The sequence below is a fragment of the Macrosteles quadrilineatus genome, unplaced genomic scaffold (genome assembly GCF_028750875.1).
Source record: "Macrosteles quadrilineatus isolate MER2022 unplaced genomic scaffold, UCM_ALF_1.0 Scaffold_1__1_contigs__length_201487025, whole genome shotgun sequence".
In the NCBI taxonomy this organism is placed as follows: domain Eukaryota; kingdom Metazoa; phylum Arthropoda; class Insecta; order Hemiptera; family Cicadellidae; genus Macrosteles; species Macrosteles quadrilineatus.
Window position 1 is genome coordinate 98,135,413 of NW_026542594.1, and position 27,034 is coordinate 98,162,446.

Here is a 27,034-nt window from a genome sequence, read left to right on the forward strand (position 1 = left end):
CAGGAGGCCCATCTTTCCATTTTAATGCTCTGCAGTGTACGTGCACACTCTATCCATTCGATATATTTTTAATAATTTAGATTGACTATAGTTTATTTGTCCGTGGTATTCCATTGCATCATTTTGAAACCCACACCAAGTATCGATGTATCTCTGTTGAATGATTGTCACCAATTATTAAATTAAAACATAAACATAACTGTAAACAATCCTTCTTTGACAGTTGTCATTGTAATATTACAGCTTTTTGTTTTTGCTAGTACAAATTACATGTTTATTTATTTATTTATTTATTTATAAACGGTTGCACCATTTTTACAGAAAAATACAATTATTGTCTTACAGAAAGAAGGAAACAAAAATCACAGGCCAGTACAAAAGTAGTGAAAAAAAACTGGAAAACAAGACTTCAATAACAAGACATAAAAGATAAATAACAACTATAAATAAAAGCTATAAATAACAAACTATAAATAACAAACTATAAGTAACAACTATAAATAACAAACTATCTGAACAAGTTGACAAAACAATGGATTTGAAAAACAAAACCAGTATAGGAACAATTACATGCTGTCATAAATGCAAAATAAACGGTAGCAAACTGACACATACTATCTCCCATAAGCTTGCAAACAACCTTTATCATGGGTAAGCGATGGGAGTAACTACGATATTCTAAAGGGATGAATCACAAAATTTGCAGCTTTTGAACCACAATTGTTACAGGAATCCCGGTTGCACAATTTTTGTTTGGAATTATAAGGACCATAACACATAACTTTAATCAAAAACGACTTTTTTCTTAAAATCAGACATTTTGTTAACTTTATGGAGAATAACATAAGTTACAATAACTTTTGAACCATACTTTTTACGGAAATGCGATTTGTACTATTTTGTTCAAAATTTAATGGACTATAACATACAATTTTTTATAAAAATCGTTTGGGCCGTTTTCGCAAAAATCTTATTTTTTCCGTTTTTTATGGGTTTTATTGGCTAATCACCATTAAAAATACACAAAACACACACACAACGCATGACTTCAAAAACCACTTTTTAGGTTCAGAGGGACTCAAAGCTCAAACTCGAAAATTTTGACGAAACCAATACTTTCATGTAAGAGCCCCCTATAGAAAGTAGATTTTTAAAACTGTTAAATAATGTCATTAAAAAAAATTTTTTTGGTTCTAGTTATATTTTTAAGTAATTTATAACTTACCCAATGATAATAATATCTAATGATTTAAAGCCTATTTTGGTCTAGTTAGTGATTTGCACAGCTTGCAACCGTCGTCATCCAGCTTTTTCCGTTATTCTAAATGTTGCACACACACTTATACACGGTCAATATACGATTGTCATCATATCTGTTGAATCGCAGTTTCAAATCCAGTGATTGACGTAACAGATTGGCCTGTTCGACCGCCAAACAGAGTTTATTGGCGTTTGATATTCCAAGCCTCTGAAATAATAATGACATCTGCATGAGAATAGCGGTGCTATCTGCGATATATCTGATTCCCTGGACATCCAAGTCCAGTAAGTACTCGTTCTCGCGTGAGCTAGAAGTAGCGGAGGTTGTCTATTTATACACTACCGTTGTTACACGTTATCTGATATTATATTTTCGCACTACGGCACTGCTGATGAAACAGCAGTTAAATATTCATAGCAATTCGTAAGCCACTTCTACTTTCACATTCACCTTCTTCATTGCAGTAACTTAACGTTGTACTTGTATAATATCAATCCAGTTTAGCAAAAGATTAATACTTATGTCAATGAGTATCGAAACAGTCCTCTTGTTGGACAAGAATGAGAACACAATTTGTCAAATACGTCGTTGCCAATATGATTGGCATATGATAGTAATTCATAGAATCAACAAATATATGTTTATGAGTGACTTTTAACTTTTAAATATATCTTTTACTTGTTTAGCTTGAAACCCCATTTACCAATATTTTATTTACAGGTTGTTCCTGAACGCTTTGCCGTATTTTTTGTATTTTATATAATATTATTTTTCATTGTTCTATAAATAACCCCGGGGGTTTGAGCCAATGATGCTCAAGCTGATAATCTAGAAATACCCCTGTTACAGCAATCACGTTAGAGGAGACATATAATTAGTGCCAATTAGAATAAGTCGACTTTTATTAACTTATACATGCTTGCAAATAATAATATGAAACCCGATTGTAATATTTAATACAATTCTAGACAGAAATGTGTAATAAAGTTGTCGGAGAAGGTCGATGAAACTGACTGTATATTGGAGAGCAGCCAACAATCTGGTGTTACCAACTCTCTCGGCAAAATACTAACTTGCTCTGGAACACACAAAACACCGCTGTCTAGACGCCTCCAAATATTCTGCTACTCTATGGGAAGTAATAATATTTCTTATGTCTCCGTTTCTAAATCTAAAGTGCACGCACAACTCTTTTTGTTCTAAGTAGGCTACTTAGAACAATACTTATGATCTTCGAAATCATAAGATATATTTATTTATTGGCGTATCTAATTATTCAAAATACGCCATATTTAAAACAGCAGCTTCGAACTTTGTATTCATTATGTTCACGTACAATGTTATGTTCATTATGTTATGTACATGTTCATTAAGTTCATGTATTTGTCCTTTTTACAGAAGACATTCATCGTAGTTGATTTGGCCCAGGTTCAACTTTTTAGCCACGGTTAATGAAGTAGCCAAGTTTCGATAATGCCAAACCCAAAATAACAAAATTTAATATCTTATTCCTACAGTCACCTGACAAGGTGGCCTTCCTTGCACTGATTATAGTAAGCGAAGTAGCTAAGTTATTTCCTTCATTTAATCACTTATGCCGCATTCATTTTACTTTTTCCGCACTCCAGTATTCAAACCAAACAACACAAAACATAGTGTTTTTATTAGGCACGCTTGAAAATAAGTTGGCAACGCATAAAGATACTACGACTACGATTAGCTGGTGCAGCGTTTCCCACTTCGTCCAACGTTTGGATTTAACCTACTTTAAAAACATGTTGTATAGTGTTTGAAAGACTAATTATTTATATTCTTTATAGTAACTGTATGAAACATATAATGTGTAACACGATTGCAAAGTGCCTTTGCAGCACTCAAGAAACTTTCCACACTCGCCTGCGGCTCGTGCGTAAAAATTTCTCTCTTGTGCAGCAAATTGCCACTTCACCCACTAGTTACACAAATCACTTTTTGTTAACTATAATGCCAATTAGTATTATATGTATGGGGTGATTTTAATTGTTAAGAATCACAACATTCTAAATCACAACAATAATTAGTCTTTTCACAGTTAATTGATTACCAGGACTGTTGCAATAAATCAGTCTTGGGCGGATTACAGGAGAACAGTAGCTACGTGTCGTGTAAACACATACATTAATTTTCCTTAAGTAACATAACGAAACCTTGTTACGGCAGCAGCATATTTATCAGATTTAACATCCAACCTTGATACAATTTCGAAAGCGTCGCTTCTCTAATAAATTTCTCTTATTCTCTTTCGAGATAAATTTGGTTCCTCGCCGAAGCGTTGCCTCTTTAAACTTTTTTCAGAATAGGAATTAGTTCAATGTCACCTTGACAGTGGCTCTATAATTTGTCCATACTTAATGTAGTTGGTTTGAGATCCAATTACCATCCAAACCTGTTTTCGCCAAGTTTTAGTACATTTATTTAAGATCAGAAAAAAGTATATGAAAAATGTTTTTATCAAATATCTTTAGTTTTTTATATATTTCAATCAAATAAGTACATACAAATTAATTACTTCCTTAAAATTCGGGGTTAGTAATGAAAATAACCTAAGGTTATTTTTTATCTTTTTAACAAGTCGATTTATTGTTTTATATTGCTAAATATGGTACCATAGTCCAAGTGAATACATAAGTATTTATATATTGTCAAGCGTTTTTCTTGTGTTATTTGTGAATACAACCATGATACAGCATATAATTTACTATGCTACATTAGTGCAATGTTTATTCTTTAAAACACTAATGCAGAAACACTTAACAAGAAATATATTGTAAGCCATACATACAATATACAAATTAGTACAATATTTTGTTTTATCTAAACATAAACCAAATGAAAGTCCTAGATTTTGTCTGAAAGTGAAAGAACATCAGTGTAGCAATGTATTTTGTTAGGTAGTAAAAGTCAGTACAGCTGACAAAACTGTAAAGAGCGAGCATTGTGTAGCTGGCCGCCTGCAACTCCAATACATACTAAGGTTTACTGAACCACTCAGACTTGTTTATTGCGCAATGCTGTCTTGTATTACGTTTACATACAGCAGCGGTTTTATTATTTGTAAACATGCTAGTTCGCGCTACACTGCTTTGTGCCGTACAACGTCTCACTACTTGGATTTTTTTCAATGATTTTTGAGATTATATTGTATTGGTGTACTTAATGTAAAACTTAAATACATTTGTACAAGGTTGATTAATGTATTTGTTATTTTAATGTATATTTATTATTGATCCGGGACTATCACGTGAATAATAACATGTATTTATTAAATATTAAAAGTGTAATTATACCTCTTTACGTTTACCAGTGAACGGATGGAATTAATTCTACACCACTTTACTTGCTAATGAAGAAGTTATTAAAAAATAACCATCACTGTTGCAAATAAGGTCTACACGTGCGGGGGCCGAGCGCAAATTGTGCAGATACACAAGTCCACAACCTATTACTGAGGCAAAATGAATCTAGTGCTTTAACCATTTACCTTTTCAAAACTAAGATTGTTTAAAACAGTTTTAAGATTTTAATGCCTCAAAGAACAAACATGTTAATAAAGTGTGTCTTGAAGTCGAAGGAGGAAATAGTTATTTGTGCAACTAGTGGTGAAAGGCCTTTTTCACTCGTGTTACACATTATATTTTTCCTACAGTCACTATAAAGCATATAAATAATTAGTCTTTCAAACACTATACAACACGTTTTTAGGTTCAGCTGGCAACACAAATGGTGCCCTATAGAAAGTAGTACCCGCGGTCCGAATCACTCCGCTATTTTTCCTCTGCAAGAAATGTGCTCCGCGTTTAGAGAATATAGTTCCGTATGTTTTTGTAATTTGAAGTGGTTTCCACGCCTAAAAAATTGCTTTAATGGTATTTTCTTGTTTATTAAGAAGAGGAAAAACCTATTTTTACCCCATAAAACCCCCCATAAACCCCCGTTCCCATAGTCCGATCATGCTGGTTCGCGAACTCATTCAAGTTTATCCCGCCTTACACCTTCAAACCAAATTTGATCAAAATCGGACAAAAATTACTCAAGTTATCGTGCGGATGGACACACACACACATATATATATATATATATATATATATAAATTTGAACGAATGGTGTTTTTGGCCTCTGGGGACATCAAAATGAAAAATTAAATCGGTCCCGGGCTTAGGTCTTGCCATGAGACCTACGGTAATAGCTACTTCCCTATAGGGAAATTCGCTAACAACATAACAGACGCCACAAACACCGCAGCTTATAGACAAAACATTGGCCATAAATCATGTTTCTTTTTAACATGTCCAAGACATAGGAAATGGTGAAAGACGTAGTAAATGCTAGCAGTTCGGAGTGTGGGAAATGTTTGTGGCAATTAGATTGATGTATTTAAAATACTAAAATGCTGTGGAAAGAGATGAAAACAGGTCCACGACGTAGGAAGTAGTAAAGTTTAGCATCACAGAGTGTGGGAACCGTTTGTGGCAGTTAGATTAATGTACCTGTAATACTTAAATGCTATGAGAAGGGAAGGAAACAGATCCATGACGTAGGAAATGGTGAAGGAAGTAGTAAAGCTGGCATTGCAGAGTGGGGGAATGATTTTCCCCGAGCAAAGCTCGGTCCCCAGGTACTATGTTCATAAACTGTGTAGTCTCTTGTTTACAATATGGCTGTGGTTTATCATTCAACTGAAGGGACAGCTGTTAAATAACATAATTATAAACCGTTATAAAAAAGTCGGTCAGCATAACTGGATCTTTGAAAATGAACTCTAGGAATAAATTAAACGTGGGCGAGGCCCCAAGGAAAATTGCCTTTTTTATTACCATTCGCAAGTGTGCTAGCTCATAAGCCTTAAAATGACACCACAACCGTAAAACTCGATTAAGTAGGAAAGCTGGTAAAGGAATGTTACATGGAAAACCCTTATTGAATTTAAGTGTAAAGATTGTTGGATCAAACTGATAAGGAATGTCAATACGAATCATATAAATTACTATAAGTCACAAGAATTGTTTAAGGTCAAATTTTATATACGTAGTTTGATTGTTGTTTCATTTTTCCAGTAATAATTATTGGAACTACTGAGGCTTTCAGATTTATCTAGAAATTCAATTAATATCTATCCATTTAGTCTATTAACTATCCAATCCAAAGTATTTGTTATGTTTTATTTTCATTTAATAAGTTGACTCACACCTATGACCGATGAAAGTAAATAGATTACAAGAATAACCGTGTATATAATTTGTAGGTAAATAATACAAAATAATCACACAATAATATTTATTGTTTAACAAAAGCTTTTTATATGTAAATTTTTAAAGTGAAAGGAAATTCTAGAGATAAAGAGTGAAGAATTGAATATGATGACGCAGTCCCTTGATTGAATATGCATGTGTTTGCGTCTCTGAAAAAACTTAGCCTCAACTTGTGGATGAAGTTTTAAGTGCTGAGTTATAAAATGCTCTGATCACAGTACAGTTTATACACTTTTGTCAACAATTCATCACGAACACACTATGGATCACGATGATAAGAAATGCGGTGTTATTTATTGTAAAGCTACTTTTCTGTTTTCACCCGAGAAGACTCTATACAAGAGTATAGAGAGTCTTGTCTGAGGCACTGCAACAGGAGTTTTTAGATTATTTTACAGAATGAAGTTTTAGGAATATTTATCAAACATTGCACTGCCATTTACAAAGTTAGAGTATACGAGGACTAAAGTTAATTTTAAAAGGTTATCAATAAAAATAATGAGGTGTTAATATTTACATTTTGAAACGCTTGCCCAAAAATGCGATCCAAAGGCCAAAATTCGACATATGTATAAACCTATTCATTCCCATCCCTAATCATGTAAAAAACGTTCGATTTACAATTTTCTTTCTTATAAGGGTCAAACAGAATCTAAAATAATACCCCTGCCAAAGCAAACCTGCGTACTAGATGAATTTAAATCTGCTTGGTTGGCTTTTCAGTTTCATAACTTGTCCGATTTATTTCTCAATTACAAATATTAGGTTTAACAAACCCTTTCTGTTATGGGGAAAGTATTAACGTGTGTTTTAAATGGAATATCAAAAGCTTCGTATGAAATAAATTGATAAACTAAATGATCAAAATATATTTATAAACAAGCAAAGTACGAAGTTTTATTTTATTCTCCATCAAAATAACAAGAAAATTTTAAATTTACATTTTTTTTTGTAATTTTCTCCTTATCTATTAAGCGTACAAAATTGAGATAGAGGCTATAGTACCGCTCCAGCTTAGTCAAGTGAAACGCCTTCAAATCTCTCGAAGCAATCTAACTACTGCTGTAGTTTTGCAGATCCTTGTCAAGGCGCTTTGTCAACTTAAAGTCTTTTATTTATTAGTTCTTATTTATTTTATATTTTTCATTATACTAGACTTACATTTTGTAATACATGTATCTAAAAACCAGACTTTTGTATAAATATGTTTTAGGCTTACTCTCCAATGTGTACTTTTATTACATGAAATGTATGCATATTGTATATTTTGGATGGCAGTTTGTCGTCCAGCGTACAAATCTACTTTACTGGTCAAGTGTCTGTAAAATCCCCCCACAAACATTATTCAAACATTTCCTATAATGATAACAATTTTACAATAGGCCCTACACAAGTAAGAAAACTGTGTACATTAGATGTTTTATTATAAACATAATGGTTATAACCCAATGGTCTAAAGAGGTTCAAGTTTGACATTTAGCAATGTATACCCCTAAAATTATCGTGACAAGCAAAATTAAATCTAATTAATAACCAAAGTAGGATTACTTTGAAAGTGCGATGAATAAAATGTGAAATTGTAATAAAATATATCGAATATATCCAACACTGTTTTGCATTGAAATCCCGAGGAATTTTACAACCTTTGACTAGTATTACAACAACTCTCTGTCTGAGATAAAGATTATATTAAAACCAACCTCTGATAGTAAAGGTATGGAAACAACCACAGGTTAAAAACATATTTGAAGTTGCTTAACAAGTAAAAGGTAAACAAAAACGTGGAAGTTGGTGTTTGCCTGGGAGAGGGCAAACGCAGCGTCGGCTACAAATGAACATCTTCCATGTTGAACATCTCGATGTGGACGCAGCATTTACATATTCATGGAAGCCCAAAGTTCTGTCCACACCCACGTCTCGTTTTTGCAAGTTTCCTCGCAGATATAGAAGTTTTTTGCCGGTTTTTAAATTTAGAGGGAGAGTATTTCACATATACTCTCTTGTTGTTTGTTTTCAATTTAACTGCTAATATTTGTCAGAGTTTATCCATTTATCGTGTAACCATGATAAGAGTATTATGATGTTTATTTATTTAAAAGAGTTGCCTTTTTGTTGGTAATATCATTTAATTTAGATCGTTTATAATGTGTGAAGTGATGAGAGGAAGGAATAAAAATATGTTTTTAAACCAGTCCCCAATCCCAAAATCCTACACACACTTTAGGTACTTTACTATTTATGTTCAGAATTACAGTAAATACCAAAGTGATATAAAATATCCCAAAACGTTTTTATAACCTCGATAATTTCATCCACACCAATTCCTTTCGGAAATAAGCAATACGTTTTTTATGAAACATTTTTTAAGAGGTTGGCGGCCTCTTTTAACCTTAAATTTTCCCGTCCACATAGACTACAGATCTGTGCGTGGAACGTATCCAGCAAAGCAAGGTACAGTACGAAGGTGAACTGTACTGATAAAATGTTTGCGGCAGTGACAAGAATACGAACCCACGTCATCGCTGCCCTGGGCCGAAGTCCGTGACGCTACCAACCGAGCCATCGACTCACCTAAAATTAATTATTGACCTATTATAGCCTACTTATTATTAATTATTTTTGTAGAGGCAAATTATTTTAGTTCATTCACACAATTATTTTAAACTATTAAGGGTTCACCTGTCTAATAACAAAAGGCCGCCACCCATGAAGTGCTTAAAATGAGTGGGATTCTTCAGAAAAGACTGTTTTATAAACATACTTGTAACATTCTCAATGATCAATAAAAGCAATAGAATAATGCAAAACTAACGATTTTAAATTTCGAGAAGGCTAAACCAAGCTATGCAAATCGTATTGGTTTTTTGCAGAGAAACTTGTTAAGAAAAGGCTACGTTTACACAAAATTTCAAACATGTAAGAATTTTGAGTTTTCTCCCTTATAACGAGGGAAATTCAGTTTTTCCTACATCATGTGTTGTTTATTAGGATACATGCAATTCTAATTTTTCGGTCTGATTACCATGGACAATGTGTTGTAGGAGATATCGCTGGAAGTGTTTCTCCAAGTGTACTGGACGGACCGACGTATCAGGATCGCTGACAACATGTCTGATTACCATGGACAATGTGTTGTAGGAGATATCGCTGGAAGTGTTTCTCCAAGTGTACTGGACGGACCGACGTATCAGGATCGCTGACAACATGTCTGATTACCATGGACAATGTGTTGTAGGAGATATCGCTGGAAGTGTTTCTCCAAGTGTACTGGACGGACCGACGTATCAGGATCGCTGACAACATGTCTGATTACCATGGACGATGTTTTCTAGGAGATATCGCTGGAGGTGTTTCTCCAGGTGTACTGGACGGACCGACGTATCAGGATCGCTGACAACATGTCTGATTACCATGGACAATGTGTTGTAGGAGATATCGCTGGAAGTGTTTCTCCAAGTGTACTGGACGGACCGATGTATCAGGATCGCTGACAACATGTCTGATTACCATGGACGATGTTTTCTAGGAGATATCGCTGGAGGTGTTTCTCCAGGTGTACTGGACGGACCGACGTATCAGGATCGCTGACAACATGTCTGATTACCATGGACAATGTGTTGTAGGAGATATCGCTGGAGGTGTTTCTCCAGGTGTACTGGACGGACCGACGTATCAGGATCGCTGACAACATGTCTGGAGAGGATCACCTGGAGCTGACGTGGGGGAAGGAGAACAGCTTCTGGGTGCCAGACCTGTACATCCGCCAGCTGAGAGAGATGAAGGTTCTCTCGCTGTTCCAGGACATGACCTCTGTGCGGCTGTTCCGCAACCAAACCATGCGTGTCAGCATAGGGTGAGTACCATGACCATAGGTCACGTACAGAAAAACTAAATAATAGGACAGCATCATGAGAATAGTTATCAGTAACGAAGCATTTAAATTATATTTGTCAGCTTAGCAAAGCCAATGGTCAGCACTCGTGATACCATTGTGGTGTTGCTATGAAGGGGGTTAGGTGATTGTCTTGCAGATTTATCAGAATTTCAAATCTAATAATATTGCCAACCTTTTAATAAATTGTTATTGCTTCTCATTCAATATAAAAACAAAAAAAAATACGGGGTACTTTATACCTATTATATAGGGTATTACGGGGTACCGACCTTTAATACCCTGAATACATTGCCTACATTAAATATATATATTAACTTTATAGAATAAAATTAATTAATCTGTACATTTTCCAGAGCGACTGTGATAATCAAATGTGATATGGACTTCGTGTTGTACCCTCTGGATGTTCAGGAGTGTGCAGTGGACTTCAGCAGTTGTAAGTTAATAACTTTGTTATACAATTGATACAAATAGTTTTATTGGATGGTAATCAACACAAGCTAGGGCCAGAGACTCCGTTTCTGAAGCACACAAGGGCCAATGAGTTTTAATAAAAGTACCTTTTTAAATTATAAATCTGCAAAACATCAATAGTAATTTTTAAACTATTGACAATTAAAAACTGTTTAGAAAAACCATGTTCACAAATAAAACTATTTATACACTGTGGTTATTTTTTAGAGAAGTAGATTAAGGGGATATGACAGTGAAATAATGATTTTTTTTCAAAAAAGTGATTTTTTAAAATTATAATTTAAAATGCTAAAAATAAGAAAAATTGGTAAACAATAAAAAAATTTTAGTGCTTAGGTTATGTTTAAAAAATACCGAAAATAGTTTTGAAAAATCCGGTTATTGACTTATTTCAGTAATAATAACAAAAATAATAATTATTAATAATAATAATTATTAATAATAGCAATAATAATAATTATTAATAACATTAATAATATAATAATAAAGTAATAATTACATAATAATATAATAAATAATAATTAAATGTTTGCATAAGCTGCATACATTTATCCATAACTCAACAATAAGTAACACCATGGTTACACTGCCAAGTGTAACTTTAAGCGTGCGATTCCCACTAATCAGTTTTTTTAACATTTTTAACTACTAAATTTTATATACCTTTAAAACCGTTTATAAGCTACATGATTCAAATTTTTACCAAGTGTTTGGAATGTTATTATCTAAATAATTATGTAGAATTGTAAATGTATGCCTATTCTAAAGTGTAAAGTGTATTTTTATTTCCACAGAAAACCAATTTATTTTTTTAACTACAAAACGACCCATAAAAAAGTAATGAATCAAGATAAAGTTAATGTTCTACCTAAATATTTAGAGGGCATTATTCCCTGCAAACTGGTGGTTTATTTATTAAAATCCAATAATTAGAACTGAAGTTATATCAAATTTAGTTAATTACATAAACAAAAATATTAAAGGTGTACTTAACAAAAAAATTTACTTTTAACTATTTTTATACCTATAAACACATGGTATAAGTTTGAAAGGCCTAGTGATAATGTTAAGAAAGTTAGCTTTTTCACTGCCATATCCCCTTAATGTAGATTGATAATCAAGCTTTGATTGATGATCCTGTAATATAGATAAGCAAACAATTATTGATAATTACAAAATATAAACATAAAATAATATGTACTTCTGATTAATTAATAATCAAATTAATTTAACCTAAACGATGCAGGTTATATTCACCACCCAGTTAAAAGTAGCTATCAACATAATTTGTTTCATTCTACTGTATAATCCGACAGACAAATACACAGCTGATGACATGAAGTTTGTCTGGCGCAACGATCCTCCTCTCAGCTTCCCCTCAGACTTCGGTGATGGTTACCGACTGCCTAAATACGTCGTCTCCTTCGTAACTGAGAACAAAACACACAACGTCTTCTATGGCGAAGGTAACTTGTTATTTATTAAATTGTTGAATGATAAAACACTTTATAAACTCCGCACAGTTTCTTTTCTAAATACTAAATTAAAGATTGAATCAAGTATGAGATACTAATGTTCACCACATTATCACGTTATCTTGTTCATAAATTATTCACTGAGTCTTATTTTACTACAATTTTTCAATTTTCATTAATATTAAACATTAAGATTTTCATAGAGAATGCATGATGTAAAGCGACATTAAAAAAAATGTGTAATAATATTAGTTTCAACACTACATACTACTCATTTCAAGCTGTAGCTAACATGGCTTTACATTTTTTACTCTTTAATAGGTAAATTTTACTTTATATGAGAATTCAACCAAAATATGTTTTTTATTTGGTTTATTTCTGTAAATTTTCATGACAAATTTTTGGCAAACGGTATTAAAGATTTAGTTAGGGCATAATTGTGATGGTAAGTGAAGAATTTTATGGATGCCCTTTATTCATTTCTTATATTGTAGTTAGAGATTAACTATAATTTCATGGCTATTATTAAATGAGCCAGACAAGGGTAAGCATTAAAGTTCAAAATAGGATCACAAGCTTAGTCGGTGGATGCCAAAATATACTTTCAATTCGACCTCTAATCAGTAATCAGTATACATAAGAGTTGCAGCTTTGCAGCAAGTGGCCAGATTGGATCTAAATTAAAAAAAAAAATAGCAATCAAATCCCTACAAGTGAAAAACTTGCACTACTTAAAAAAAACTTGTTTTTAAACTAGTGACATCATAAACATAAAAAAATGTATTTCTTTATGATTCTAGAAAAGTTACTTTCTAAAATAGTAATGCCTTGGGGGGTTTAATCTGTTGACTTCTCCATTGCGAATAAGAAAAGCAGTGTGAAATAGTTGTACAGCTTATACATTATTTATTTTTTTTTTATTTGACCATAACTTAATTTAAAACAAAAAATATAGTTATAAGAGTCCATTTCAATAGAGTATAGTATATCAATGTGATCTCACCTGCATCAAAATATTCAGTAATGTACTTATAAGTACTTACACTAAATGCAAACTTAAAATAATATCAAAGTTGAATTACTGCTGAGGACTGAATTAAACACATTTAGCCCTAAGCCATATACTCAAAGGTTATACTGTCCTGCCTGCCCTTTTATAGTAGATCAATATGACCATGAGCAAACATTGTCTTGCATATAATAGTTGAACAAAAATATCCTTAATCTAAAAAGGACCATGAACATGGACTAAACTATTGTATCCGTTGAACCGCTATACTCCTATTTTTTTATTTATGTTGTACAATATATTAATTGTATACACCGTTTATTTTTAATACTCTATTCACCACACCATTCATCACGATTCATTTGCAGTAAGTTTCAATGTACTGTAAGCTATACACACTGTTGGCATATTTTATATTCTGCTTGTTAATTATTGATTTGCACACACAATTGCTCGGCTTGTTACAGTGTATCATGCTATCAAGGACTCTTACATATTTGGTTTCTCAGTTTCTACCAAGGACACCTCAGGACCATTCTTTAGTGACTCCTCAGGTATGTACAACCACTCCTATGGACTCCAATCTCAGTTGTGTCAAAATGAGTACTTTTGAAAAATACACATTTAACTACATCTTGTTGAAATATTTTAAGAAAAAAGAGCTAAATTATGTCGGTTGAACTTTTTAATTTTTTTTTTTTTGTAAGGGAACAGCTATTCCATAGCCTAAAATATGGCATGAAGTGCTAGGACGTTTAGATATTTCAACAAATAATAGATAAAGAGCTACAAAACTTCGTATAAAGTTACTAGACATAAAATAAATTCAACACATTAATCAGTGATACGCTTCCTCTTCAGGAGGACGGCCCACTAGGAGTCTGAAGAAAATCTTAAACGTAAGCATAGAGTTCAACCTATCAACCTACACATGTCGTAGATATGCACATCAAATTAAAGGCTTTCGTGAGTAAAATACAATGCCGTAAATATTAACTCAAGCGAGCTATTATGGGTCAAACATGACAGTGTCTCTTTCAAAGATATCTTAAATTTGAGAATTTATCTAATGACAACGTCGCGTGTGGTGATTAATTGTGATTTCATAAATATATACAAAGATAAACCAATTAAAATATTTTTTTTAATCCCTTGAGAAAAATACGACATTTGCAAAGCCATCATTAGGACTTTCACAACATGATATGATAAATAAATAAATATTTTGTTATAAAATAATGAGTCTTCATAAACTAACAGTATTTTAAAAATGTTGCAAATGTTTACATTTTCCCATCAAAGAGTAGGTTATCTATTATCATTGGGGGTATACACGAAAACCCGAATACCTGTATACTCAACAGTTGTAATCTCGTTCATGCAACACAATCGTTTACGAATCTCCTTCACCTTTAAATAGGTACTCACCCTGGCGTGGTACACTTGTACAAGTTACTAAATACACCAGAAAGTGTGGTAAATGGTTGAAACTAAAGTATCAAATGAATTATAGCTTTGTTACTACTGTATCAAAAAACATATGTGGCTTCTTGGTTCTTAGCCAGGATAATTTAAAGCCCAAAGATCAAAGATCAAGGACTCGCATTACATGATGCTCTACTCATATAAATTGTCATCCCAAAAGCCCGAATGTACATCTAAAGGATGGTATTGGTAGTTAGTATAATTGGTGTGTTACAGGCAATCACTCGACCGCCCGTATGAAGATGACAATGAGCCGAGAGATACGCAGCCACCTGCTAGAGACGTATCTGCCGAGCACTCTGTTTGTCATCATGTCGTGGGGTGGGTTTGTCGTCATCCCCGAGGTGGTGCCAGGCCGCATGGTGTTGTTGGTCACCACTCTTCTGTCATTGGTCACAATGTTCGACACTGTCAGGTTAGTCAACAGCTGAGTACCGGTGCTCGCTTCCATCATAAAATCCGTTGAAAATTGACAATACGGCTGTTTATGCATCTACTGGTTAGGAGTATGTTTTATCTGTAATGGTTAAAGCTAGAGGATAATATTTGCATCAGCTGCGTTAACTCTAAATGACAGAATTAAATAGAAAAGACAAATGCAAATATGGCTCTAACAAAATTTTAACTAAGTTTGTAGATTTACTACTTATAAGAATATCAGAGGTCGTTAGGTATAAGAGATGACGACTTAAGTTGTTACTGTATATTGTTTTAACTGTATAGAGAGAAGATTCTTGATTTACATCCATTAATCTGTTCTATCCGCTCAATTGTCGGTCCTGAGTTTGCATACCTAAAACGGATGATTGGATCCGTTTGTCTCTGTGGATTGAGAGGGGAGTTCTAAAAAACCTTTGGGTGTTAATAGGCTACTTTCTTACAGCTGTCTTATAGTAGTAGTATTAGTAAGAAGGTTACAAAGGTACTGATTTTTAGTAGGCCTAATTTGCTATTTTAAAAACAATAGGTTGACTAATTATGTATAATTTTATAATTTATTCGACTAGGTAATGCCACAGAAAATTTATCCGTATGATCTTTTCTATTCCTACACAAAACTGCAATAAAGTATAAAATAAACAATTTACTAAACATAACAAAAGAGTGGTGCATTAACTTCATCTGCATACGTGGTTCTGAGTCATGCAAACTAGCCTGTCGTACCTGGTGATTAGAAGGAATTGTGAGTAAACGGAACTCCCTCTTGACATGGCATATCAAACTTCTACTTATTCAAAACAAAGGCATTGTTGGCTGTGTTACACAATTAATTGTAGGCCTTATCAAGGATTTAAGATATTTTACATGTACATAGATTTTTATGAAACATATCAAAATAATCAACACCTTATATCATTTTTCAAAAGCTGGTCTTGTTTTTTAGTGTTTTCTACAAATGATTCCCACTCATAGCCGCATTAGGTTGTCCATAATAACGATTATCTTATATACTGAAAAAACTTTTGCAAAACTTATGACAGCTAGCCTGGCCATACTACTGGACCGAATTACACGCGGTTGGTACCGAATTAAATATATTTTACTGTAGATGTGCAGCATCTCTTTATAAAATAAAATAGTGTAAAAAATAAACACGAAAAATGAATTTTAAATTTTACAAAAACTAACATGGGTCTTATGGGTTGCCATGCTGGTGACAAAATAACAACAACATATAAACAGAAAATCAAAACAAATAGAAGAAATTCCTATCACATGTTTTTACAGTGTGAGGTAAAAATAGAGAAGTCTGAACATTATTTTATATTTTTTGTTCAAATTCTCGACCATGGAGCAACCTATAGTTACCATTATAAAAATTAACTTTTCTTATGGAGATTTAACATAGGGCCAGAATTAAAAGCTTATGACAGCTAGCCTGGCCATACTACTGGACCGAATTACACGCGGGTTGGACCAAAATAAAGGTTATAGGTCATATATGTGCAGGTTTTATTTTTATTTTTTTAATATTTATATTAATTGGTTCAAAAATGGTAGTTCAACTTTTCTAATGTAGATTTAAAATGGGGCCAATGTTTAAGCTGACGACAGCCACCCTGACCATACTACTAGACCGACTTGCACGCGGTTGGTACCAAATGAAAGGTTATCGATCCTATATGTGCAAGTTCGACTTTTCTTATGGAGATTTAACATGAGGCTAATTCTATCATTCTATAATAGACAAGCATGTTTATTGAAAACCTTTTTTCTCAGCTCCTGTGCATTGCAGTGAAAATCTAAGCATATTGTAAGAAAGATATTTGCCTGTAGATGTGTAAATTTAATTTTTAAAATAGGCCCACATTTTTTCAGCTCCTGAGCGTTCATAGAGAGATATCGAACTTAAACCTCTAAACAAAGTTTCCTAAGACCCCCCCTGAAAATCCCAAAATCCCATTATTAAATCGATAAAAGAAACGTAATGTAAAATATAAACCGTACAATTGATTTTGCCAATATTAATTTTTATTATCTTTTTCTCAAGAAAGCTATATAGTCAATTTTCAAAAGAAATTGGCTTTCATTTTAATTCTTAGCTAAATGTCTTATGTTTCAGGAACAATTCCCCCAGCGCACTTGAACTGAAGTGCATCGAAGTCTGGCTCATCTCCTGCACTCTCTTTGTGTTTTTTGCACTTATTGAGTATTTCATCGTCCTGTTTGGCATCCGCTATGACAAACACTGGCGACACAAGAAGAGGGATCTGGAGCTACAGCTACAATCGTCCAATCATGCGATGCCTCCGCCTGATAAGGCCTCTAGGTTAAGGCTCTTCGGCGGCAGTAAGGTACATCCCCATCATGCACGCTTAGAAATCCTCAGCGGCCGTAGAGGAAATCCAGGAAACTCTCGAAACTCCAACGGAGACGAGGCAAGGGTAAACAGCTTTTGTCCTTCCTCGTTTCGTACTCCTTCTCTTTCTATCCTCTTTTCTGTGTGGCATAGCTTTCCTTACACTTTTGGTGATAGTGCCAGTCTTTAACGATTCAACAGTATTTGTCAGTTGGATAAATAATTATTTTTTGGTTGAGTAGGTATTTGGGGTTGAGGTTCTAACAAAGTTGATATACATGCATGCCTATTATAGCCCAAAATGTGTCCCCTGCATAAACATCATGAAATACAATTATCCATGAAATGCATAAATATGTTGCCGAACCCACAACATATTTATATACAGGCAATACAATACATAAAATAAAAGTCAAATAATTCCCTGTTTAATTGATACATTAAGTTGTTACCTACTAGGAAATTTTTTAGAGAGCTATAGCTTATGGGTAGAAGAAGCATTTGTTTCTTTGACCATGAATCATTTTAAATTATTTCACTCAAAACACTTCCTGTATACAGGTTTTATAATGTATTGATGGCAATCATTACAGTATATCTGAGAGAATAGTTAAAAGTCCCTTTACTTTTTGAAGTATTAATGTTTGGTTTCTTCTTTGTACAAAACTGTCAATTAAATGAGCATCCATTGACCTAATGTAAATGAACCAACAAATAAAACATAAATGTTATCTTTTTCTCTTTTGATATTTGAAAAAAAAAATTACAATTATTCAGTTAACATAGATTCTATAAGACTGTCACTAACATTAAAAACAGTATTTTTGGTGATGTTTTCCCTTTTTCTGTCACTTTAAAAAAATATTTGTTATTTTTTAACAACTTCAAGAGGACTCTCTTGCTACATTTTAAGTAATTTTGGGTGAGTATAATTTAAGTTCAATAAAATTTTCTTAGATGGTAATTTGAAGTAGCAAGTAGGTGTAAATAGCTGTCATAGTTAGAACATAGAACATTTCCTAAATAAGTGGAAATAATATATTATTTGAATTCTTTAGTATAAGTAAAGTAGATTATTAGGACCTTGTAGTGTAAAATGTCCTCAATTTAAAATATACAATAATTATGCAAACTGTATTATTTATTTGAATATTTGGATTGTTTGGCATAGTTAGTAATTCACTTTTAATAAACTTTGACTATCAGTTGAAAGACAGGTTTAAATTGAACTTGAACATTACCATTACCGTACTTAAAATTTAAATTCTGACACATATTTTATTGTTAGAATCGCGAAAATCTATATGGAAAAAAGTGTTATAAGTTTTTAAGCTGTGGGCTACAACTTAACATTGAGTCTCTATACTGTTAGAATATGTTTTGTAACAAACGTTAGAATAGGTAGTTTATGTTTTTCAAGAGCAGCAGTATCAACTGGTTAGTAGTAACTTGGTTATTTCGAATAAGCACATAACATTTTTCACCGGTTGTTTTCAAAACTGATAATGTTAAAAAATATACAAATTTATATTTTTTAACAAAATTTCATACTACTCAGTCATTATCATTATTGAATATTATATATGGAGACATTTGTAATAGACAGCTAGAGCTAGAACAATGTCAACGTTTTGTTTAACATAAGCTTACAATTATACATGTAAGTAATATTTTAAGCAAGATATTCTCAAAAGCAAAAGCTATTGATTTGGAATGAATTGCAAAAACATCTATTCATTTTATAGTTTTAGGTGTTTGGTTTACGTGTTAAAAATTAAAAAATCATCAAGTTTATAATTTTTAAATAGGACGGAATACAAATATCACTTATTATATCTCATTAGATAAAGTTTTCAAGTGGTTGCTGGATATCAGATATCAGATTATGAAACAGGCTTAATTTACTATGTCTTTTAAACATATTCTGTATACACTTAACCATATTACAAAATAATTTAATCAATGCAGAATGATAATTTGTACCCAAACTGTCCATTTAAATTTATTGGTACTGATGTTTGTTAGATTTTTAGACAAACATATAAAAGCCAATTAACGACAATAACTATACATATTAAAAAAATCCATTGCAGGTAGAAGTGTCAAATTGGCATATAAAATTAATCTAGGATATAAATATGAATAGGTTTTGGACATCTAATCATCAGGTGAGATGGGCATCATCCTGGTAAAGTTTTTATGCACAAATAAATGTTGTGAAAATAAATTTAAGGTTTCATTGCAGGGATTCAACAAAAATCTGTTCAGGTAATATTTCATATTGAGAATTCTAATATCTTTTCAACTCAAGTTTTTCATGTTTTAATCATTACTGTCATCCTTTTCACCGTCTTGCTTTTAACTTTTTTTCTTATTTTTATCACTTATTTATCGTCACAAATTATTGCAGAATTTATTTAATACATGCAATGGTTTTTTTATTTTTCATTCCAAGCATCTGTTTCGAGAAAACAACTTCATGAGGTAAGTTAAAGAACAATAACCTAGATAACAGTGCACAGTAAGTTGAAATGTATGTTAGTACACTCTTAGACTGTTGAAGTGGGATGGATTCTGTTGGGTTGTACAGTTAAAATAATTAAGGTTCTTAAAAACTTAAAGTAAATAAATAAAAAAAAAGGATCTACTTTTGTGACGGGTATATCACTTAATTGCACTGTAATCTGTATGCAAAAACAGTTTTTTTTAGTTTTGTATGTATAGAACTTTACATAAACAATTAATTTTTATTTTTAGAAACATTTACTTTTCAAAGATTGTACAGGTATTTTGTAGTTTTTAAAAGTAAGCAGGTGTAAAACAATTGTGTTTACATTGGTCAGTATGAAAATAGTTACTCCTTAAATACAAGGCCGCGCCGAGACTTTTAGTGGGTATGCTTGAGGTCGGATGGATGTGTAAGGCCCGCACTCCACTCATGGACCGAGGACAAGTGTAACTGCATTTTACACCTCTCAATAAAACAATTAAAAAGAGAGACGAAAGTGGCACTGCTGCATACCCGGTCTACTGAAACAGCTGTTGCACTAATTTATAATGGAGCGTATGCGCAATGTTTACGTTTACAAGTATATTATTCCTGCTGTTACTATGGCAATAGGCATGCCGATGCGGTGCAACGTTGCCATACACCAAAGAGGAGGCTTAGGCTATGAAAAGGTTCTTCCCTATATTGTCCTAAAAAGAAAATATATGCCGGTAATAGTATATTTATTTGCCAAGAAAGAGTAAGTACAATTTATGAAAGTGTTATTTGTAAGTAATATCTTTGTACATACAGTAAAAAGACCCTGCCAACAGAGTTATTTGTTACTGTTATTTATAGATAAACAATAGAAATACCAGTAAACCTGCAGACTAAGCTAATTTCAACTTGTCTGATTACATATTTACTAAAATATTTCCATAAATAAGACATATTTATTCCCAATTTAAATAACACTAGTTGTTTCTAGTTAATAATCTTCACTTATTTCAATATATTAAACAAATTTAAATTACATTTTAACTCTTAACTTATCACTACTAAAAAAATAAAAAACTTTTAAGAGCTAAACTTTTAATTACAATAAATCAAAATGTTAAGCTCGATACTGTTTTAGTAAAGGTTCTAACAGAGTAGGCTTACAGAATACTGTCTGACAGACCAGTTATAATTGTCATCTTACTTTTAAAATGTTAAATGAGAAACTCTTCCCATACTATGTTTCTTGTTACACTTTAACGTCTTTAGCCAGATGACTTTGGTTTCGTTGTTCTTTAACCATTATTTTTAGATCATCAAAAGTGCGGCATCTTGACATTGCTACGTACAATGCCCCATGCTGAAAGCAGGGCTCTGGCATATAAAGACCAACTTTTTCAATTGTCTGTCCTTGACTTTTTGTAATGGTCATGGCAAAAGCGACTCGACATGGGAACTGTCGACGTTTGAGTTTTAGGGGAAAAAATCCTGATGGTTCTAAACTTAATTGGGACAGCAACACTTGTTTTCCAGCCAAACTTTCAGTAATAATTTCAAGATTTAGGACTTTTTGTTATTCATCTCTTTACCATTAATCTGGCTCCATTAACCAGTCCTTTTTGTGGTTTTAAATTCCTTAGTAAAATTACAATTACACCTTTTTAAAGGTATAATTTGTGAGGAGGTAAACCTCTTGGTGCTAAAGTGTGAAGAAATTCACCAGCTACATGTAACTGGTCCCTCTCTTCTTGAATCAATGTGTCCACTGAGTAGTAAACTCGACTGTCATTATTTAGTTGCTCAACTATTTTATTATTTATTTTGTCACAATGTTCATTCTTTGGTGAAAGTATTGCATGATTTGTTTTTCTTTTTTAAAGCATCTTCAGAGAATCCTTCACTGGAGATTTTGTCAATGATATTTTCATTCACAATACATTGTGGTATCAATGAATCACCAAGATCATTATGATAGCTCCCATGGCCATTCCCTATTCGTAAAAGATATTCAGCAAATATTGATTTTCTTGGATTTAAACATTGGCCATAAAGGTGATCTATCAATTTCATCAGTCATCATTGTATTTAAACTGATAAATAAACAGAAAAAGTAAATATTAAAATGACATAAGGGAAAGAGGTCATTTTTATGAAGACAGATGTTTTTAAAAGGAAATGAATCATATGTTTGATAAACCTAACTCAATTTTCACTTATATTTAAAAATACATGGAAATTTTAAAGTCCAGTGGGGCGAAGCACATTGAACTGAGCGTTCCAAAAATTATTCCATGACTTCTGCAGATAATTCCCTTTAATTTGACACATTAATCATCAAAATCGGTTAATAAATAAAAGAGTTTTACTGTGCACAAGAAATTCCTTACGGAATTAGAATAATAGATTTGATTTAACGAGTGCTTAGGTTTGCTTCTATAGGGAAGGTAAACAGTGTTTTTTTGAACAATAAACGTCAATAGTATAGGATTAAATAAATAAATTTGCCAAATTTGATCAATATATATCCATAAACAAGTAAACTACAATAGTTTTTATTTTCTCGGTAACCATTAGGCATACAATGCTTCAATATACTAAATTATTTATTTTTTAAGCTCTATAAAATTATTGGGAAAGAGATTCCAAAATTTTATGTTTTTAGGGTCAAAAATGGGAAAAACCCATTTTTACCCCATAAAACCCCCGTTCCCATGGTCTGATCATGCTGGTTCGCGAACTCGATTAAATAAATGTTGGTTTACATGTTTATACCAAATTTCATCAAAATCCTATAATTTTTGTTAGAGTTATCGTGCTAACGGACACACACACACACACACACACACATATATATATATATATATATAAATTTGAACGGATGGTGTTTTTGGCCTCTGGGGACCTCAAAACGAATAAGTAAATCAGTCCCGAGTCCAGGTCTTACCATGAGACCTACTTCTTAGCTTATTCCCTACATGAGAAATTCGCTAAAATAAAAAGCTTTGGTAAAAACAATATAATAATTCTAAAATTTCTAAAACGTCTCATGGAAACCACAATTAATCTGATCCGTGATCCTTTTTAGGCAACACCAGACTTGCTTCATTTGCTATGTGCCTAGTGTTCTTATTGTTCTGTGTGGTCTTTTACAGCTGATTTGATAATTTAACCCTTATCGTGCACGCTTGTTTTTTTTACCCTGAAGCGCGTGCAGGGTTCTAGTGGACCCCCAAATAAAAATGGGTATATAAAAAAAAGTTTTTGATATTTAGCTATTTTAACTTTAGACATAATATTAATATTAATTTTCTCATATTGTTACGTAAATTTTATGTTCCTACCATATCATTTAACTATTTTGAAAATATAATAGTTTAACCCTTAAATTTTACATGATGAAATGTAATAATGTTGTTGAAGAGGGGAAAATCGTAGTTAAACATGTTTTTATTGAAAACAAATAATTATTTTTAATTATTTAATTATTTTTAAATTATATTAAAAATCAAAATTAACAATTTTTTTAAAGACCTGAAGATACCATGGATGTTATTTACACACAATATATCATAAAAATCTGGTGGTATGTAGACACACTTTGTACACATACAGAGACACATCACAGACTTAAAAATATCATTTGGTTTTTGACATCACTTGAGACATTACTTTGAGAGACCCAAAACGCAAACGCAAAGATTATGATGAAAACCATACTTTCTCCAGATACTATGTTAAATGAGGGGGGGGGGGGGGAAATTAAAAAAGGAAAATTGTCATGATGTTATTATAAAAAGTTCATTAACTGGAAAACTCTCTACCTCAATTTTAGGATAGTGCCAGATAAACCAAACTAACATTGACAATAACAACCAACCCTCATTAGACTATTGATGATGACAAACGGTTGTCTATCCCAGTGTCAAAAATAAATGGGAATCAATAAGTTTCAAACTATTATTTGTATTTATTCTAATATATTCTTCTAATATATTACAATCAGAATCTTATAAGAACTGCCTCATGAAAACTTAATCTTCCAACTGCAAAATGTGGGAATTATAAATCGAATATGGACATTCAAATTTTATTGTTTATGGCAATACTGTATGTATATAGGCTGGAAAGTCTTGAAACAAACCATAACATTACAACAGGTAATTATTGAGAGTATAAATAATTTATAGTGTTTACATTTTGAACATCCATACAAGTAACAAATCAATTGATATTTAAAAATACCATAATAAAGTACTAGTACTACACATATAAACCACTTGAAACTGAGGCATTTGCAGGAGAACAACACGGAGGCTGGCCAGTCGGAGTCTGAACAGAAGCCTAAACTGCGAGCTGTCACTGAATACCTGATCCTGTACTGTGGATCACAGCGAGGTACAATTGACCAAGTATCTCTCGCATTGTTCCCTCTCAGCTTCCTGGTGTTCACTGTTGTCTACTGGGTCACGTACCTGAACGAGGCCAAGCAACGGCACGTCACGTGACGTCAGTCTTCCAAACAACAGCACCAAACAACAGAAAAATGCGAGACAATCGTTCTAGCACTAAGCTTTTAAATGAAAACTACACAGTTTATGGTTGTAAAAAGGTACACTAGATTTGCTTATTTGTTTAAGCCCAGACAAGAATTCTTTAGGATCTACTAGCGAGATATCATACACTTTTTGATAAACAAGTATGAGCTTAGAATAGTCCGAAGACTTTTGCTGATTCAAACTGTCAAGAGAATCAATTTTAGTATTTATCGGCCTGTCTGTCTGCCACCTCAGTGCTTGACCATCTTAAACCAGGCGATTTCTATCAACAAGTGCTTGCATTGTACTTTAATATGTCTGCATAAGAATTATTATTCAAAGTAGGGTACAGACTTTTTTATTGCAGCTTAAAGTTTACACCGAAGCTCAATTGATTGTACTCAGTAACTTTACTATTTCCAGTTGCCCCCTTGACCTAATCTTTGTTGTATTTGAGTGAATGATGACAGAAAAAAGAATTAAGGATGACTGATACTGTGGTAATGGAGTGGTTGATCTAAAACCCAATATGTGATTGGTGTACTCCAACCCTAAACAATTCTGATTCAATCAATGGAATTCTCTGTGCTACCGGCCATAAGCATTCATGTGTATATTTTTCATAAACTTACGCTGTAAAAATATTAAAAAAATATGGACATTTTGTTGTTTTGCATAAATGCTGTTATTGGAACAGAAACTAGAAACAATGCAGTTAAACTGAAATTTGTGTTCTGAGAGGTCTTAAAATTAGTGTAAATTCAATGTGTTTGCATGTCTAAGTTATGTCTCAGTCTCAGTATTGTTATCAAAATCAATATATGAGGATGGTGAAGCCATTTAAAAAAAATAGTGGATGAATCTCTTGCAACTGTGTGATACTGTCAACATTTGATCCCTCCCTTAGTGTTTGACACTATAGGTGATGTGGCATTAAAGATTCCATAGTTTATAATAGGTTTTTATTTAAATTTTGCTTGAATAAAAAGTTAGTCTATTTGATAGAATCAATACATTCAATTTGATTGAGTGCACAACACTCTGTCTGTGGCTTGTTTCAATAGTGTCAATTTTTATTAAAAACTTTCTAAAGCGTAACATGGAACTAGGATGTTGGTTATAATTGTCAAAGATATTGATAGTGTATGAGTATTCATCTATTTAAAAATGGGTTAGGAGAATATTGACCTAGGAATTCAAAATATTTTCTTGACAATAATTTCTGGAATTAATAAAAACATGCATCTAAAAGTTCTAATAATAAACCTATGACCAACAAAGGGCAAAAGACAAAAATAAAAAATATAGATAAAACTAAATACAGTACACTTGTATGGGTTTCCCAAACCACCAGCTATGAGTTGATTAAATGAATTGTATACAACAAATTTAGGTTACTTCTACAAAACTCTAAAAACGAATAAAAAAATATGTAGCTTGGTTATCAAATTAATATAAACCTGTGTATTATCAAATAACATATCCATATCAAAATATAAACATAAAACAAACTTCAACTAATATATGTCAAATGGTTTATCAAATCAAATAGCCAAATCAAAATATAAATTGGAAACGGACTTAACAAAAAAATAATTAATAAGTAAAATTGTTTTAAGACAATTCTTTGATTTTATTATAACTAAGTCTACGCTTCATTGTCATCAAATAATAAAGCGTAATCATAGATAACTCTCTAAGTTAGAACATTATGTTTACCTCTGATAATTATTTATGTGTCCCAATATCAACTGAAGATACACGTAGAATCAGATTAAGTTAAAATCATCAATATATTCAAATAATTTGAACAAAATTACAAATCACTTATATGTTTTATATAAATCAAAAGTATAAAGAATATTTGTAAATAAAGTGTATATATAAATTATAGTTAAATACTTAACATATCACTTCCACTGCTTACCATTAAAATGTTAAGTGCCTTTTGGTGTTTTAGATTTTTATATATTTAACTTATAGCTACTGTATGACGGAAACATTATATAATGTTCACATTTAAAGTGCCAAACCTGCTCAAGTACAAAAAGGTTCGAATTTTTTTTGACATTTTGATTTATTATGGGCATAATAATATTAGGGCCTACATTGTAAACTTTGCAAAACTTTACTTGTGATATAGCAAGTAATAAGATCAACAATATTATTTTGCAGTTAAGTTAAGAAGCAATGTTGTTGATACTGGTAGTTATTTATTATTGTTACTAATGTTTAAAATTTTAAATGTATCAAATTTATATTATTGTATAATTTCAACACATTAAGATTAAGTCATGTATTTACTTGATTAATATGTATTATAGGGC

At 32.2% G+C, this 27,034-nt stretch overlaps 1 protein-coding gene across 1 annotated transcript in view; it reads left to right on the top strand.

Annotated features, from left to right (window-relative positions):
• LOC128983587 (glycine receptor subunit alpha-2-like) overlaps nt 1–24,778 on the top strand; it is a 75,927-nt gene extending 51,149 nt beyond the window's left edge. The window contains exons 4-9 of the mRNA XM_054402922.1: nt 10,173–10,402; nt 10,798–10,880; nt 12,235–12,384; nt 15,104–15,302; nt 17,451–17,772; nt 24,474–24,778. Of these exons, the coding sequence (XP_054258897.1) occupies nt 10,173–10,402; nt 10,798–10,880; nt 12,235–12,384; nt 15,104–15,302; nt 17,451–17,772; nt 24,474–24,677 (1,188 nt within the window). The 3' untranslated portion in view covers nt 24,678–24,778. The remainder of the gene's footprint in view (nt 1–10,172; nt 10,403–10,797; nt 10,881–12,234; nt 12,385–15,103; nt 15,303–17,450; nt 17,773–24,473) is intronic.
• The last annotated feature ends 2,256 nt before the right edge of the window (nt 24,779–27,034 follow it).